This window comes from Narcine bancroftii, chromosome 5, assembly GCF_036971445.1.
Source record: "Narcine bancroftii isolate sNarBan1 chromosome 5, sNarBan1.hap1, whole genome shotgun sequence".
NCBI classification, from domain to species: domain Eukaryota; kingdom Metazoa; phylum Chordata; class Chondrichthyes; order Torpediniformes; family Narcinidae; genus Narcine; species Narcine bancroftii.
Genome location: NC_091473.1, coordinates 246030564 through 246045446, shown reverse-complemented (window position 1 = coordinate 246045446; position 14883 = coordinate 246030564). Strand labels below are relative to the sequence as shown.

Genomic DNA, 14883 nt, shown 5'->3' with positions numbered 1-14883 from the left:
AAAAATAAATCAGAATTTGTAAAAACAAATTAGTGGGGAAGCAGCAAAATGGAAATGGGACTAATTCCTTTTGACAGATGCAAATGAAGTACGTGCACAATGACACAAAGCTTACAAGACACCTACAGGATGTTTTGACATTGAATTTGGTTTTAAAAAGCAAATTGTTGTTAATTCAGGGTCAGAACCCAAACTTGGATTCTAAGCTGAATTAAAGTGGCTCGTTTGGCACAAGGTGGTTTGGTTAGCATAGGGGCGGAATGATTAACGTAGGGATGGCACGTTCATTGTAGGGGCAACAAGGGGCTAGTGTAGGGATGGTACGATTAGGGTAGCAGTTAGTTCAAGACTGTTACAGCGATTCGGACTGGGGTTTGAATCCCATGCTGTCTGTAAGGAGTTTGCGCGCTCTCACCATGCCTGTGCAGTGGTTTCCTCCAAGTGCTTCAGTTTCCACCCATTGTTCAAAATGTATCGGGGTGTTGTAGGTCATTTGGATGTAATTGGGCAACACGGGCTCGTGGGCTGAAAGGGATTGATACCATGCTGTATGTCTAAATTTAAACGTCAGGGTCTATAAATACGTCATGATTCAAGTGCTCCATTTAGAATTTCAGAAAAAAAAATCTGTGATGACCTTTTCAAGTCAAGTCTATTGTCATCTGATTGCACAAGCACAACCTAACGAAACAGTGTTCTCCGGACCTTGGTACAAAACACGCAGACACACAAGCAGACATAACATACATGCAGGCAAACAATACATATGCAAGACAAGTATTCATATATACAAATAAATAAATAGATATTAATTTTGTTTATATGAGAGTCTTGGATGGTCAGTGTGAGCAGTTCCTTTGGTCATTCAGCATTCTCACTGCCCGTGGGAAGAAGCTGTTCCTCAGCCTGGTGGTGCTGGCTCTGATCCTCCTGGATCTCTTTAGAGACGTGAACATCGTCATTAAAGCCAGATTTTACTTCCAATTCTTAGTTATCTTGGCCAGGGTGTCCTGGACTTCTCCTGTTGTGTCTGTAGTGAAGGTGTTCTCACAGGACTGGAGGGTGATGGGGGGAGGGGGGGGATTTCAGCATCCTGACCCAGTGACAATGCAGAATGTTCAAAATGCCAAAGTGTGTGATTAGTCAGGGAATTTGGAGCCATTCCCAGCCATTTGATCCTGAGACATAAAAGAATGTGGATGCTGGAATCTGGAGCAAAAGGCCCTTCCAGCCCTTGAGCCCGTCCAAATTAACCTACAAACCCGTACGTTTTACAAAGTGGGAGGGAAGCAGAGCACCCAGAGGAAACCCACACAGACATGAAGAAAATGTACAAACTCCGTACAGACAGCACAGGATTCGAACCTGGGTCACTGGCGCTGTCTGTAAAGAATTTGTAAGACCATCGTGCTAACCAAGCCCACCAAAAATGCTGTACTGGTAGAGAAACTCAGCCGCTCAAGTAGCATCAGTGGAGGGAAATGGAGAGTCAGTGTTTTAGGCTGATACTCCTTCATTAAGACTGAGAGCTCATCCATTAGGATCCGCAAAGCTTCACCAATCTCGATGAAGAGTCTTGACCTGAAACGTCACCTCTCCCATTTTCCTCCACAGATGTTGCCTGACCTGCTGAATTCCTCTGGAAACTCTCTTTTGCCATTTGACATCCCTCTGGATCTCAGTGGGAGATCCTCACAGCTTTGGGAGATACCTCATAGATACCTCAGCATGTCACAACTGGTCAGGTGTGATCTGGTGATGGAGTAGGTGGATCACAAGCAATATGAGCATAAGTAGGCCAATCAGCCCATTGAGTCAGCTCTGCCATTCTATCATGATCCATCCTCCCATAGCCCCACGCCCTGGCCTTCACCTCATAAACCTTAATGTCCTGACTAATCAATCTCTGCCTTAAAAAACCCAACAACCTCGCAAAAAGTTCCACAGACTCATGACCCTTGGGCTAAAGAGATTATTCTGTACCTCTGTTTTAAATTAAAGTCCTTTTATCCTGAAGTTGTGCCTTCCTGACCTCAACTCCCCGACCATGGGAAACAACTATATGGTTGTGAAAGGGCAATAGATGTCCCACTAGCCAAGTGCAGCATATTTATTGTACTTCACACATTGTTTTGAGGAACTAGGAGTTCAGCCACAACTATCTTCAAAAGACAAATAAAATGTACTTGAAAATTATATTCTATTATTCTTGAGAACTAGGGGATGTAGCCTCAAGATTCAGAGGAGCTGAGGAGGAACTGCTTTTCCCAGAGAGCACTGAATCTGTGGAATTCTCTGCCCAAGGAAGCAGTAGATGCTGCCTCGTTAAAAGATATTTAAGACAGAGTTAGATAGATTTTTGCATGGCAGGGAAATTAAAGGTGAGTGGAAAAGGTACATCAGTGGAGTTGAGCCCACAGCCACATCAGCTGCGATCATTGAATGACAGATGGCCATCATTGCTCCGATTTTTTAATGCTCTTCTGCATTCAAATACGTGAACTATTAAAGAAGTGAGTTGCTCTATTAAAATGCCCTCTTTGTTGCTCTTGTAGCTATGGTGATATGGTTCCGAAGACAATCGCTGGGAAAATCTTTGGCTCCATCTGCTCCTTGAGTGGCGTCCTGGTGATTGCTCTGCCTGTCCCAGTCATCGTTTCCAACTTCAGCAGAATCTACCATCAGAACCAACGGGCAGACAAGCGTCGAGCACAAAAGGTAAAGGCCACCAATTAGTCGCTTCTCATGGCGATTCACACCTTTTCCTTGCCGAGCAACTGAAAGAATTGAATGGCTAAGCTAAAGGTCAGGGCAGACAAACTAGTCAAATACCATACCCCTCCAGTCTTAGCATGGAGATGAGATCCAAGATCGTCCCCTTTCTCTTAAGTTTTCTTTCTCTGGTACCGCCAGAGAAAAGCAAGGAAACAGAAACAAGTGGTTGTCATTAATCCTCCTGACCACTGCAGAGCCACTGTAAAATTTAATCAGATTGAATCCAAAGGGTGATTTGTTAGAAACGTAGATGTATTTGTGGGGAGACTATAACAAGGATCCAGGGATGTGTTAAACTGGGAAGAATGTCAATGCTGTGATTGTAGAGACCTGTTGAGTTTCTGCAGCACTTTTGTGTATTACACCTGGAATTCAACATTGATGGATTCCTGTTGCCCTGATACCGTTTTTCCATCGTCGCAACATCCTGGCGAAACCTTTCACCGTGTTTGTCACTGATGCAGGGAGGAAGTCCAAGTGTGAATGCAGAAAACAAATTTTCAATGGAATGTTGCACATCATGCTTGAAGCATGTTAAAAATATGACCAGAAATCATGAAAATAGGTTATATCTAAAAAATAGGACATGATAGGAAAATTTTAAGGTGATTTTTTTGTGATCAGTAGCCCAAAATCCATAAAGTACACCAAAAAGTGTTCAGGAAGCAAAATCTTCATTGTCCAGTGTTATTACTGGTAAACTTAGTAGGCAACTATTCACACAACATCTTATTCCTCAAACATAGTGAGAATGTGAAGCTCCTTGCGACAGGGGTTAATCAAACAAATTAGCGCAATGTTAAGAAGAAGCCAAATGCATTCAAGAGAGAGAAATGAATAGAAAAATGAATTGATGTAATTATACAAAGAGAGTTGGACAGAGGTTCATGTGGGGACACCAGCATTGACATGGATATGATTCACTGAATGGCATGTTTGATCTGCACCTTATTTCTTGCTTTGGTCATGAAGCTGTGAGCTATCAGACCTCATTTGGAAGTGAAGGGAAGGTCAGGGGATGGTGTGATCATGCTTGTTTATATTTGTGGTCTCAGTGATGACACTCCTCTTGCTCTCATTGCTCTCATTGGTTTGCAAATAAGGATACAAGATTTCCTTGGTTCTCTTCTGAGCACCCAGCAGATATTTTTTAAGTGGGTAGTGGATCCTTTTGCATTAGTTGGCTGATTGACTATTGCATCAGGTTGCCCCTGGTGTCTACATGAGATGGAGGAGCACAGTCCCTTCACTTTCCTATCTCTCTTCCCTGTGAATCATTGAGAGAGATGGGAGGACTGGCCATTTGGCAGGTTGCATGAGGTGACTGGCAAGTGGGTGGTGTAAGGTAAAAACATCATGAGTTGGGACCGGAGAAGGAGTCACCCAGTACTAAGGAGTAACAGGATGCAGGTGTGACCTTGTACGCTCAAGATAAGTGTGGCAATTACAAGATGATGTGCAGCAGACTAACAGAGAAGGGTAGCAACAGCTTATTCATTGGACAATGTAATGGTATGATAATTTACTAAGAACGTATCCTAAGGTATATAAAAAACACCACTTGCTGATATCGTTAGAATGCGCCTTCTCCAACTAACACTGTTAGTTGCAAGTGTTACAATCCGGTAATAAAGAACCTTGATTTCGACTCAGTCTGGTGTCTGACTCACTCATTCTCGAACAAAGCAGACCTAACAGTGGTCATGTGACAGAACCTGCAGGATCATATCACACAATCTTAAACTGATGTGAGAATATCACGTCAAAGCTACCACCGATGAATGTATTACTGAGCTCCCTGGTCAGTTGTCATTAATAGAGACTCCGCCCCTTTGTCCAAATCTTTCTTCACAGCCCTAATTGATCCTAGTCCCATAACTCTGCTGTTTTCCCAATAATCTTGGCTTCATCTCATTTACTCTTAAATGCCAAACCCAATTATGTGGGAAAAACCTGTCCAATGCTTATGCCCATACGAATACTTTGGAAAATCTCTCTCACTCCAATTTTTTTTCATTTCCAACCATTTTCCCCATTGACTTTTACAAACATGAATAAATCTGCTTCCATTGCCCTTTCAGGCAGTGAATTCTGGATCACCGCGACTCATTTTGTGAGAGTATTATCTCCTCATCACTCTGCAGCTAACTGGTAATGGCTGACAAAGCTATTATATATTTGAGCAATGTCACAATTGGGTATTACAAGTATTCCCTGCTCTATATTCGGCTGTGCTTTGAACTGCCAATTTTGCTTGCAATCTCACCTCTAGATTATGTGCTCAGGGTCTGGAATGGATTCTTAAGCACTTCATCCAGGTGAAGATTACTGTGTTTGTCTGAGAAGTTGCACCACGAAAAATTGGATAAAATTCACAGCACAGGCAGAAACCATAGTGGCGAACTATTTGGCTTCATGCAAAAACACTCTTTCTCTATTTTGTCTCAGCTTGTCCACATTACCATCTACAGCAGGTCCTCTCTTAGCGTTGTTGATATGTTCTTGGACAGTGCTACTAAGTGAAAAGCCGTTAAATTAAACCAATTTTATATTACAGTAAAATACCGCGTTATTTTTTAAAATGTTTTTTTTCTCACCATTATAATGCAATAACGATTAATGAAACAACGTTATTCAATGACTTACTGTACTCCTTCATTTTATCCATGTTCCCCTTAAATGCACCTTTCTTGTACATCAACGGCACCAAAAAGGAGAACATTCCAGGTTCATGGCATTTTCTGAGCAAAGACATGTCTCCTTAATTTAATGTACTTATTATTAACTCCCTTGGGTGGCATTTTTCTGTTTCCCAAACAGTTTGTGCATAGCAAATATAATTAGAATATATACAAAGTGCAGCAGACATTTGATCCAAGCATTCTGTTCATAATGCTATTGGCAATATATTACAAATTAGGAACAGCATGGGTCTCTTAGCCCTAGAACCTACACCATCGTTCAATCAGGTCATGGCTGTTGTAATTGTAACTCCAACTCTTTCAAATCTTGTTGAAAGTTACAAAATTCATCGAGGCTGGAGCCAGGGAGGTTTACTTAATGGTGGAGTGTAAAACCAGGAAGCACACTCAGAATCAGGAGCTGAGGTGAGAAGATATTTCTTCACACAGGGCCAGTGAACAAATGAGGATCCCTACCCTAAAAGCCTGTGAAGGTTCAGTGGCTGTATTCATTGAATTCAGTGATCCACAGATATCTGCATTCTGAAGGAAACAAGGGTAGGGGGAAAATGTGGGACAATATTGGCATGGAGGTGGAAGATCAGTTTGATCCTGAACAGACTTCCAGGGCAAGATTTAGTTATTAATTTGTTTGTATAGATATAATACTTGTCCTGCATATGTATTGTTTGTCTGTATGTGTGTTATGTCTAGCCGTGTGTCTTCATGTTTTGCACCAAATACCAGAGAATGCTGTTTTGTCAGATTGTACCTGTACAATCAGATGACATTAAACTTGACTTGACTTTCTCCTACTCCTATTTCTTTAAACTTATTTACCTCCCCTCGGTGAATAGCCCTCTGACCACTTCCACGGGATCCAACAGTTAAGTCCTATTACTGGGGAATTAAACATGCTGACGTTGCCCCTTATTCAGCACTGAGGGAATCCTGGCCTTCCAATGAAGTGTTAAATTGAAGCCTTGTATGTCCTCCTAAGTGATGTCAAAGTCCCGTGGCATTATTTTGAAGATGGGCAGGGATGTTCTCCCTGGTTTCCTCAGCAATTTTAATGGCTCAACTGAGCTTGATTATATACAATGTTACTGTTCATGAGTTCTTCCTTCTGTGATTGCATTTCAACAGTGACTCTTAGGGTATCTTCCCTCATCATTCTCCAAAACTCTTCTGGAGAGCCAATAATTTGACCTAAGTGACAGTGACTATATGATTCACTGGGTTGCAGAATACACTGGAAACTCCTGTAGTCATGGAAGACATTATTTAATGCATGTACCGACCAAAATCAGAATATTCATCAAATTAAATAGAAAGTACAATGCTGAAAATACTTTGCATGTTAGGCAACATCTCTGTGTAAAGAATATTTCAGCTTGAAGACCATTTGCCATTCAACTTGTGATCGAATGTGGATTCTTCGGCCACGAAGTAACAATGTCTATCCAACCGTGAGTACAACACGAAAGTCTGCAAGCAATGTGATTGAAGGAAAAACACAACACTGGAGAAACTCAGCAGATCAAACAGTGTACTTTATATAGAAAAGATAAAGATACATAATCAACATTGGGCTTGAGCCCTTCATCAAGATACACCGGTACCTTTATGAATGGCTCAAGCCAGAAACATTGGTTATGTAACTTATCTTTGCTGCACTGTTTGACTTGCTGAGTTTCTCGAGCATTGTATAATCATTTGGGGCAACGAATGTGCTTCATATAGAAATTTCCATTTTGTCGTTGTACCTCATTACATATATTTGGCCCCTCTTCCCATCCCCTCCACTTGATGCAAGCTTCTTTCCCTATAGGATGCACTGAGGCTTCACATAGTTACTGGCTATGGTGACCTGATTAAAATCACGAGCTCCATTTCCAGTACAGAAAAGAGTCTAAACAGAGGGAGAGAGGGAAGGTCAGCAAATTTAAGTTCTTGGGAGTCACTATCTCAGAGGATCTTTCCTGGACCCAACACACTAATGGCACAGTGAAGAAAGCATATCAGCATCTCTACTCCTTCAAGAGTTTGCGGAGGTTTGGTATAACGTCGGAAACCCTGGAAAATTTCTACAGATATGTGGTGGAAGGTGTGCTGACCGGCTACATTAGGGTCAAGGCTGGAGACACCAAAACCCCTGATTGTAAAGCCCTACAAAAGGTGGTGGACATAACCCAGGACATCACAGGAAAACCCTCCCCATTATCAAGAGCATCTCCAGGGAACTCCGCCTTTGGAGAGCAGCAGCAATCATCAAGGTTCCACACCATCCAGCACACACTCTGTTCTCGCTGCTACCATCAAGAAAGAGATATAGGTGCCACAAAGACTTGCACCACCAGGTTCAGGAACAGTGGCTACCCCTCCACCTCAACAACAAACTCAATCAAGGACTTTTACTTTTGAACTTTAATGATTTTCCCTCTCTCTGTATTACACAGTCAGTTTGTTTATATCTCTTTATTTGTTTACATGGGTATATTTGCACTACCAAAAAGTGGCAATTCTGCCTCGCCTGCAGGAAAAAGAATCTCAGGGTTGTATGTGATGTCATGTATGTACTCTAACAATAAATTTGAACTTTGAACTGGGGTCCTGTATCCTGCTTGGTATATTTTAATACTCAGAGAATGATGTGTTCAACTAGTGTGGTCCAACATGGGAAAAAAAAGGACATTACTGGTCTACAACTTAATCTGCTAATGGAACAGACTGAAAAAGTGATTGCAGGATGACACCAAACCTGCTGTGGATCTGATCTGAGCATCGAACCACAGAATCCGTTGTTCTGTTAGAGATCCCCACAGTGGTTTGGCCTTTGCAGTCTGCTCAATATGACAATTATATCCAGAATAATTTTCTCTAAAGTAAATGCCTCTTATTATGTTTAATGTTTGCATTTCCAATCTATGCGTGGTCAGTGAAAATATCACACTCTCAGCTTTTTAAGTACTTCAGATATGCCCTTTTGTTCTGAATGTAACAGAACAAATTTTTCCAATTAATTAAATCTTGTGGTTAAGCATACTTCACAGGTCCTGGGTGATTCATTTTAATAAGTGCGTGCATTATTGAATCTTGAGACTAAGTACATTATATTCTGGGTTCAAAAACTAAATAATAGTGAGGTACATAACTGTGTATTGACATTGTGTAGGCGTTCTTGGAAGTTTATACAGTTAAATCCCCATTATTCAGCAAAAAAATCATGGAAAATAAATACCGTATATGTTAGCGTATAAGACAGTTTGGTACCTTAAAAATGTCACCCCAAATCCAAAGGTCATCTTATACACCAAGTATAAAATCCAACCCTTAATGTCCTGTGATTTAGAGTGTTCCCCATGGCAATGGAGAACAGCAGAAAACGCTCACATAACTCCTACAGTCCTACCAGTAAATATTTTTCTACTGAAACTTACATTTTGGAAGCTGGATTAATTATAACGCTATATTAAAACAATAAAATTGTATTATAAACCTGTTGAACATTCCATAAAATAGTGGCACAGCCAACAGCATACACCAATCATCATTTACAACGAACAGCAAAGTCTCGGTGCACCCCCGCAGGGTCTCTCCGCCCAGTCTGACTACAGTCGGCTCTACACAGGTTTTAGGCAGCCTGTTAAAGGAGCTGACAAGTGGTTTATTTTTAAATATGCTAATAAAATTTAAATCTTTACAGGGTCATTTGCTTTTAAAATATTGTGACAGCATCACTCCGCTGCTTAGTGGGATGGTTGGTAAAGGGCTATTGCGGCAGTATAGCTCAAAACCTACATTTTAAGTGGAAATGCTGGGGTTTCATCTTATATGCCGGTAATCTTATACGCTGACACGTAAAAAATACAAAAGTTTAAAATCATTTAACACACAATCTCAAGCAAGTGGCAAATTCACTTATCCGGCATCTACCAATCTCCATAGGTTCCAGATACCAGGGGTGTAATTGTATTCATTTTCCTCTGAAGCATCACATATACTCCACTTACTTCCTATTCACACTATCATTAAGAAAATCCACTAGTCCCACCCAACCTAGTCCTCTCTGAATCCTAAACTATTTTACCGATAGTCTTCCTCTCTCCACATCTTACCTCAATGGTTCTCAATCTTTTTTTCCCCCACTCGCATATCATCTTAAGTGATCCTTTACTAACCACAGAGCACCTATGGCATCCTATGTGCTCTATGGTGAGTGAGGGGCAACTTGAAGTGATAGGTGAGTGGGGAGAAAAAAAGGTTGAGAACCACTGTCTTCCCTCAATTGGAATGAAGGAGCCAATATTATAACTGGAAGGAAGACATTAGTTCAACTTATGAAGGTACATGAATTTGGAAATATAGCTCCAAATTCAAGGTAAGTTCCTTTCCTGATGTTATCAGACTCTTGAAGGGTCCTCTCATTATTAAAGGATGATGCCCCTGCATTGTTTAACTTTTCTCTTGATCTTGCACTTTGTCCAAGTAGCACTTTTCACTGTACTTTTTGACTCACTATAAGACTATGACTTGCACTCTGTTTTATTGTACTTAAGTTCAAATTTATTACTATCGTACAATTGTAAAGTACAACTGGGCCAACAGTGTGGTCCTCAGTACAAAAACATGCAAACACATATATAGATATAGTACGCATAGTTACAAGTGATTTATGTGCTGTACATATATAAAAATAAATAAATATTGTTAAATAATAGTAGATTCTCAGAGGGTTTGTATGAGCAGTTCTTCCGTCATTCAGCATTCTCACTGACTGTGGGTAGAAGCTGTTCCTCAGCCTGGCCTGGTGGAGCTGCCTCTGCGACTCCTGTATCTCTTCCCCAACTGGAGAACCTGGAAGATGCTATTTGTGGAGTGGTAGGGGTTCCTAATTATTTCACAAGCCTACCTCAAACAACGATCCTGGTAGATCATGTCAATGGGGGGGAGGGGGGAAGGGGGGAGGGAGACCCCAGTGATCCTTTCCGCTGCTGTTATGGTCCTGTGGATTGACCTCTGATCTAACTGTACCGCATTGTGATGTAGCCTGTCAGGATGCACTTAATAGAGCTCCTGTCAAGCGTCAACATGATGGTGGTCGATAGCCTTGCCCACATCAGTCTTCTCTGGAAGTGCAGTCGCTGTTGTGCCTTCCTGAGAAGTGAGAAGATGTTGCTGTGTCCAGATAGGTCACACAACCCAGACCCAGGATAAGTATGGGTTAACCTAGTTGGAGAGTCCAGATAGGTCACACAACCCAGACCCAGGATAAGTTTGGGTTAACCTGGTTGGAGAGTTCAGATAGGTCACACAACCCAGACCCAGGATAAGTATGGGTTAACCTGGTTGGAGAGTCCAGATAGGTCACACAACCCAGACCCAGGATAAGTTTGGGTTAACCTGGTTGGAGAGTCCAGATAGGTCACACAACCCAGACCCAGGATAAGTTTGGGTTAACCTGGTTGGAGAGTCCAGATAGGTCACACAACCCAGACCCAGGATAAGTATGGGTTAACCTGGTTGGAGAGCATGCAAAAAATTTTGCGCAATATCTTAGCATGTGTGAGAATGAACAATTCAATTCAACTTAAAACATGAGTCCATGTTGAGCTGGAACCAGGCCATTGAAACAAAGTGGTCACTGCCAGAGTTTATGCTTCAGATGAACCGTCACCAAATCCAATTATTTTATCCATGACCTGTTTATCTATTTTTCAGTAAGATGCAATAATCCTATTAACTACCATAATGATTCCCACAGCAGTAAGCTTCGTGTGTTAATGGCACCAGGAATAAAAACAATTCTCCTGAATTACCAGTTGGGATCACTGGTTTAGAGTGACGTTTAGAACAGCAAAGGGGCATTTCTCCGCATCTTTCAGTCTCAAAGTGGTTCAAGGACAATAAATGCCAGATTGTAGCCGATCAGCATATTCAACAGGGAGATAACTGACTAATCAGAGTATTTTATTGATGCTGATTCCGAGGTAAATATTGGTCAAGATTCCAAGGTGAACCCACCTTTTTTTCTCAGCTTATTCTGGGGAGATTCTGCTTTGGTTCTCTTTCTCTGGCTGTAAGGGGCGCTGAGCAATTTCTGCAGATAGTGAATCTTTGCCTCCCTTACAGTAGACTAAAGGAAATGTCATATTACATGACAATAAAAAAAACTTTGAATTTTTTTTAAATTTAGACATGCAGCACGGCAACAGGCTATTTCGGCCCACAAGTCCATGCCGCCCAATTTACACCCCATTAACCTACACCCCTGGTACATTTCGAACGGTGGGAGGAAACCAGAACTGGTGGGGAAACCCCATGCAGACATGGGGAGAAGGTACAAACTCTTTACAAACAGCACGGGATTTGAGCCCCGGTTCCTATCACTGGTGCTGTAAAGGTGTTGCACCAACCACTACACGAATTGTACTGCCCAAATTTTACATCCAAGATAACAGACAAGGCCTAGGTTTAATTTTCCATTCAAAAGACCCCGGCAATGTATCACTCTCTCTCCATTGACTACTCTCTACTTAGAGTTTGTATTCAATTCCTGGATTGGGTGTGACAATACTTTCTGTAAGGAGTAAGCATACCATTGATTAATTGTGGCTGAGACCTCCAAGCCTTGTATTTTAATGGAAGATTCTATGATTTAATGACACAGCAAGCCAAGTATTCCTGTAAAAAATGGATAAGAGATCGTGCAATAGATAAAAAGCAAATTGTTGGAAGAACTCAGAAGTTCAGGGCTGAGGAAGGAGGTGGAGGACAGGCAAGGAAAAAGAGAGGAGTCAGTTGGTGATGAGTGGACCATGGAGGGATGAAGGATGATGGACAGATAAAAGCAGGTGGCAGAGTTGAGAGACAGAGGCAAGAAAATGATAGGCAGAACCAGACTAAGGAAAAAAATAGCCCCTTTTTTTAATTGGGATTCAACGCAGAACATCAGAGGTCTATTTCTTTCCTTGGACACCCTGAGTTCTTACCGTGGTTTGCCTTTTGCTCTATCCAGCATCTACAATCACTTGTGCCCACTTTATAAATCATATTTATTTCACAACAGCAAAGAAGAATGCATGAAAAGAAATTTCAGGAAGTGTACCCGACGGTCCACAAGGAAGAAAAACAGAAAGCTAGGAGGTAAAGAGTCCCAAGGAGTAATCACAGCAGTAGGACGAAGCGATGAAAGATGAGGAACATTTGAGGTGGTTGTGAATGGGTTCCCCAGCTATTTCTGATTGCATTCTGATTGTACTGTTTCTGTTAAGAGAAAAGCAAGGAGATTTGACAAGTTATCTATGGGAATAATTGATTTGGATTATTATTGCTTCTCTTCACAGAAAGCCAGGCTTGCAAGAATAAAGATAGCAAAGACTGGAAATGCCAATGCCTATCTTCAGATCAAACGCAATGGCTTGATGAATGAGGCAATGGAGCTCACAGTAGGTGCAATGTTACAATGTGCAGAGGAAGGGGCAAAGAGTTGTTGAAAGTTATTGCTCTCTTTATATCGGAGGACAATTTTCCAAAAATACAAATCAAAACTGTTTGTCCTACTTTTATAATGGGCAGTCCTTGGATGTATTCAGGTTTGACTGAGTTTCCAATATTTTTATTGTTTGATGCTGCCATATATCTGGTTGTTAATTAGGTTGATAAATAGTCACATCTACTACAAGTGGACATGTATAGCCCACAACACGTGGACATGCATAGCCCTCAACAAGTGGACATGTATAGCCCACAACACGTGGACATGCATAGCCCACAACACGTGGACATGCATAGCCCTCAACAAGTGGACATGTATAGCCCACAACACGTGGACATGCATAGCCCACAACACGTGGACATGTATAGCCCACAACGCGTGGACATGTATAGCCTACAACACGTGGACATGTATAGCCCACAACACGTGGACATGTATAGCCCACAACGCGTGGACATGTATAGCCTACAACACGTGGACATGTATAGCCCACAATACGTGGACATGCATAGCCCACAACAGGTGGACATGTATAGCCCACAACACGTGGACATGCATAGCCCACAACAGGTGGACATGTATAGCCCACAACACGTGGACATGTATAGCCCACAACGCGTGGACATGTATAGCCTACAACACGTGGACATGTTTAGCCCACAACACGTGGACATGCATAGCCCACAACAAGAAATAAAGCACCAATAGCAGACAGTTCCCCAGAAATGTGTGTGGTAGACAATAGGGGGCAGGTCAGGGGAATAATTAATCCACCAGCTCTCTACACATCATTATTCTATTCCTTGATGTATTTCACTGCAACCATCATTAATATTCACCACTTGCTATTGAATATATTCACTCTTCACTCACACACCCATGATAACTCAGGCTATTTGTTATGACGCACATTAATTTTCCATACACTGTCTTGTTCATATTTTTAAATACTTGTCTTCCTCTCACACAAACTGCCTTCTATACCCATGCTCCCCATTATATTCCTCCTCCTATCCCTGTATTCCGATGACACTTACTGGGACAAGTTAGCCTTGGAAGCTACTTAAAGGATCTGGTGCTTGGGTTGCCGATGGTTTGGACCGAAGACTGTGCGGCTGCAGAGGCTGTGAGAGCACTGGAGCTGGCTCCATGGACACTCAGTGACTCTGGACTCAACGATCCTTCTGCTTCTCTTACTCTGACTGTAAGGAGCGCTGGACAATTTCTTGCAGATGGCAAATCTTTTGCCTGCCTTATTGTAGACTAAAGGCAATTTGTGTAATATTACTTTTTCCGTTTTATTACATGATAATAAAATAATATTGAATCCTGAAAGCTTCCCACCCTGCAAATGTAGTCCTACCTGCAAATAAATGTTCCCTGTTGACTTCTGCAAGGTTCTCTCTCATGTTAGTGAAATTGGCTTTAACCCATGTTAAGATCTTTAATATTGGTTCCTCCTTATCATTCCCAGAACCACTTAAAATATGCAGCGTTATGTTTGCAATCTCGAAACTGATTCCCTTATGGACAGTCCTTCCACTGGTACACAGAGGCAGTGTTATCTATGCTGAACTTCTGTACTGCGTGTGATGTCTGACAATGCAGCTGACTTTCAATACTAGGCTGGAGTACCAGGCAATTTATTTTTTGTGCTTACTTCTCTGCAGTGGGCTTCGAACTCACAGCTTTCTGATTCGCAAGCAAGAATTCTAACCATTCACCCACAGAAGAGAAGACAAGCATCAAAAAAGAGGAAAACCTGCCATATAATCTTTAGAGCAGTTGCCTAATGTGTGTTAACTTCATTGTTGTTTTAGGAGCCGGGTGACAAGGAACAAACCAGGAATAAACCAGGCTCGGCCGTGGCCAGGCAACATCACCATCTGCTGCACTGCCTGGAGAGAACAACTGTGAGTCTGCAGATAC

General features: G+C 41.8%; 1 protein-coding gene across 3 annotated transcripts in view; it reads left to right on the top strand.

Annotated features, from left to right (window-relative positions):
* Positions 1 to 14883, top strand: part of kcnd3 (potassium voltage-gated channel, Shal-related subfamily, member 3) — a 336609-nt gene that overhangs the window by 296038 nt on the left and 25688 nt on the right. For 2 of the 3 annotated variants that reach the window (XM_069941962.1, XM_069941960.1), the window contains exons 2-4: positions 2556 to 2718; positions 12803 to 12904; positions 14778 to 14867. In XM_069941962.1, the coding sequence (XP_069798063.1) occupies positions 2556 to 2718; positions 12803 to 12904; positions 14778 to 14867 (355 nt within the window). Of the gene's footprint in view, positions 1 to 2555; positions 2719 to 12802; positions 12905 to 14774; positions 14868 to 14883 lie in introns of all 3 variants that reach the window. The other variant, XM_069941961.1, reaches the window with a different exon arrangement.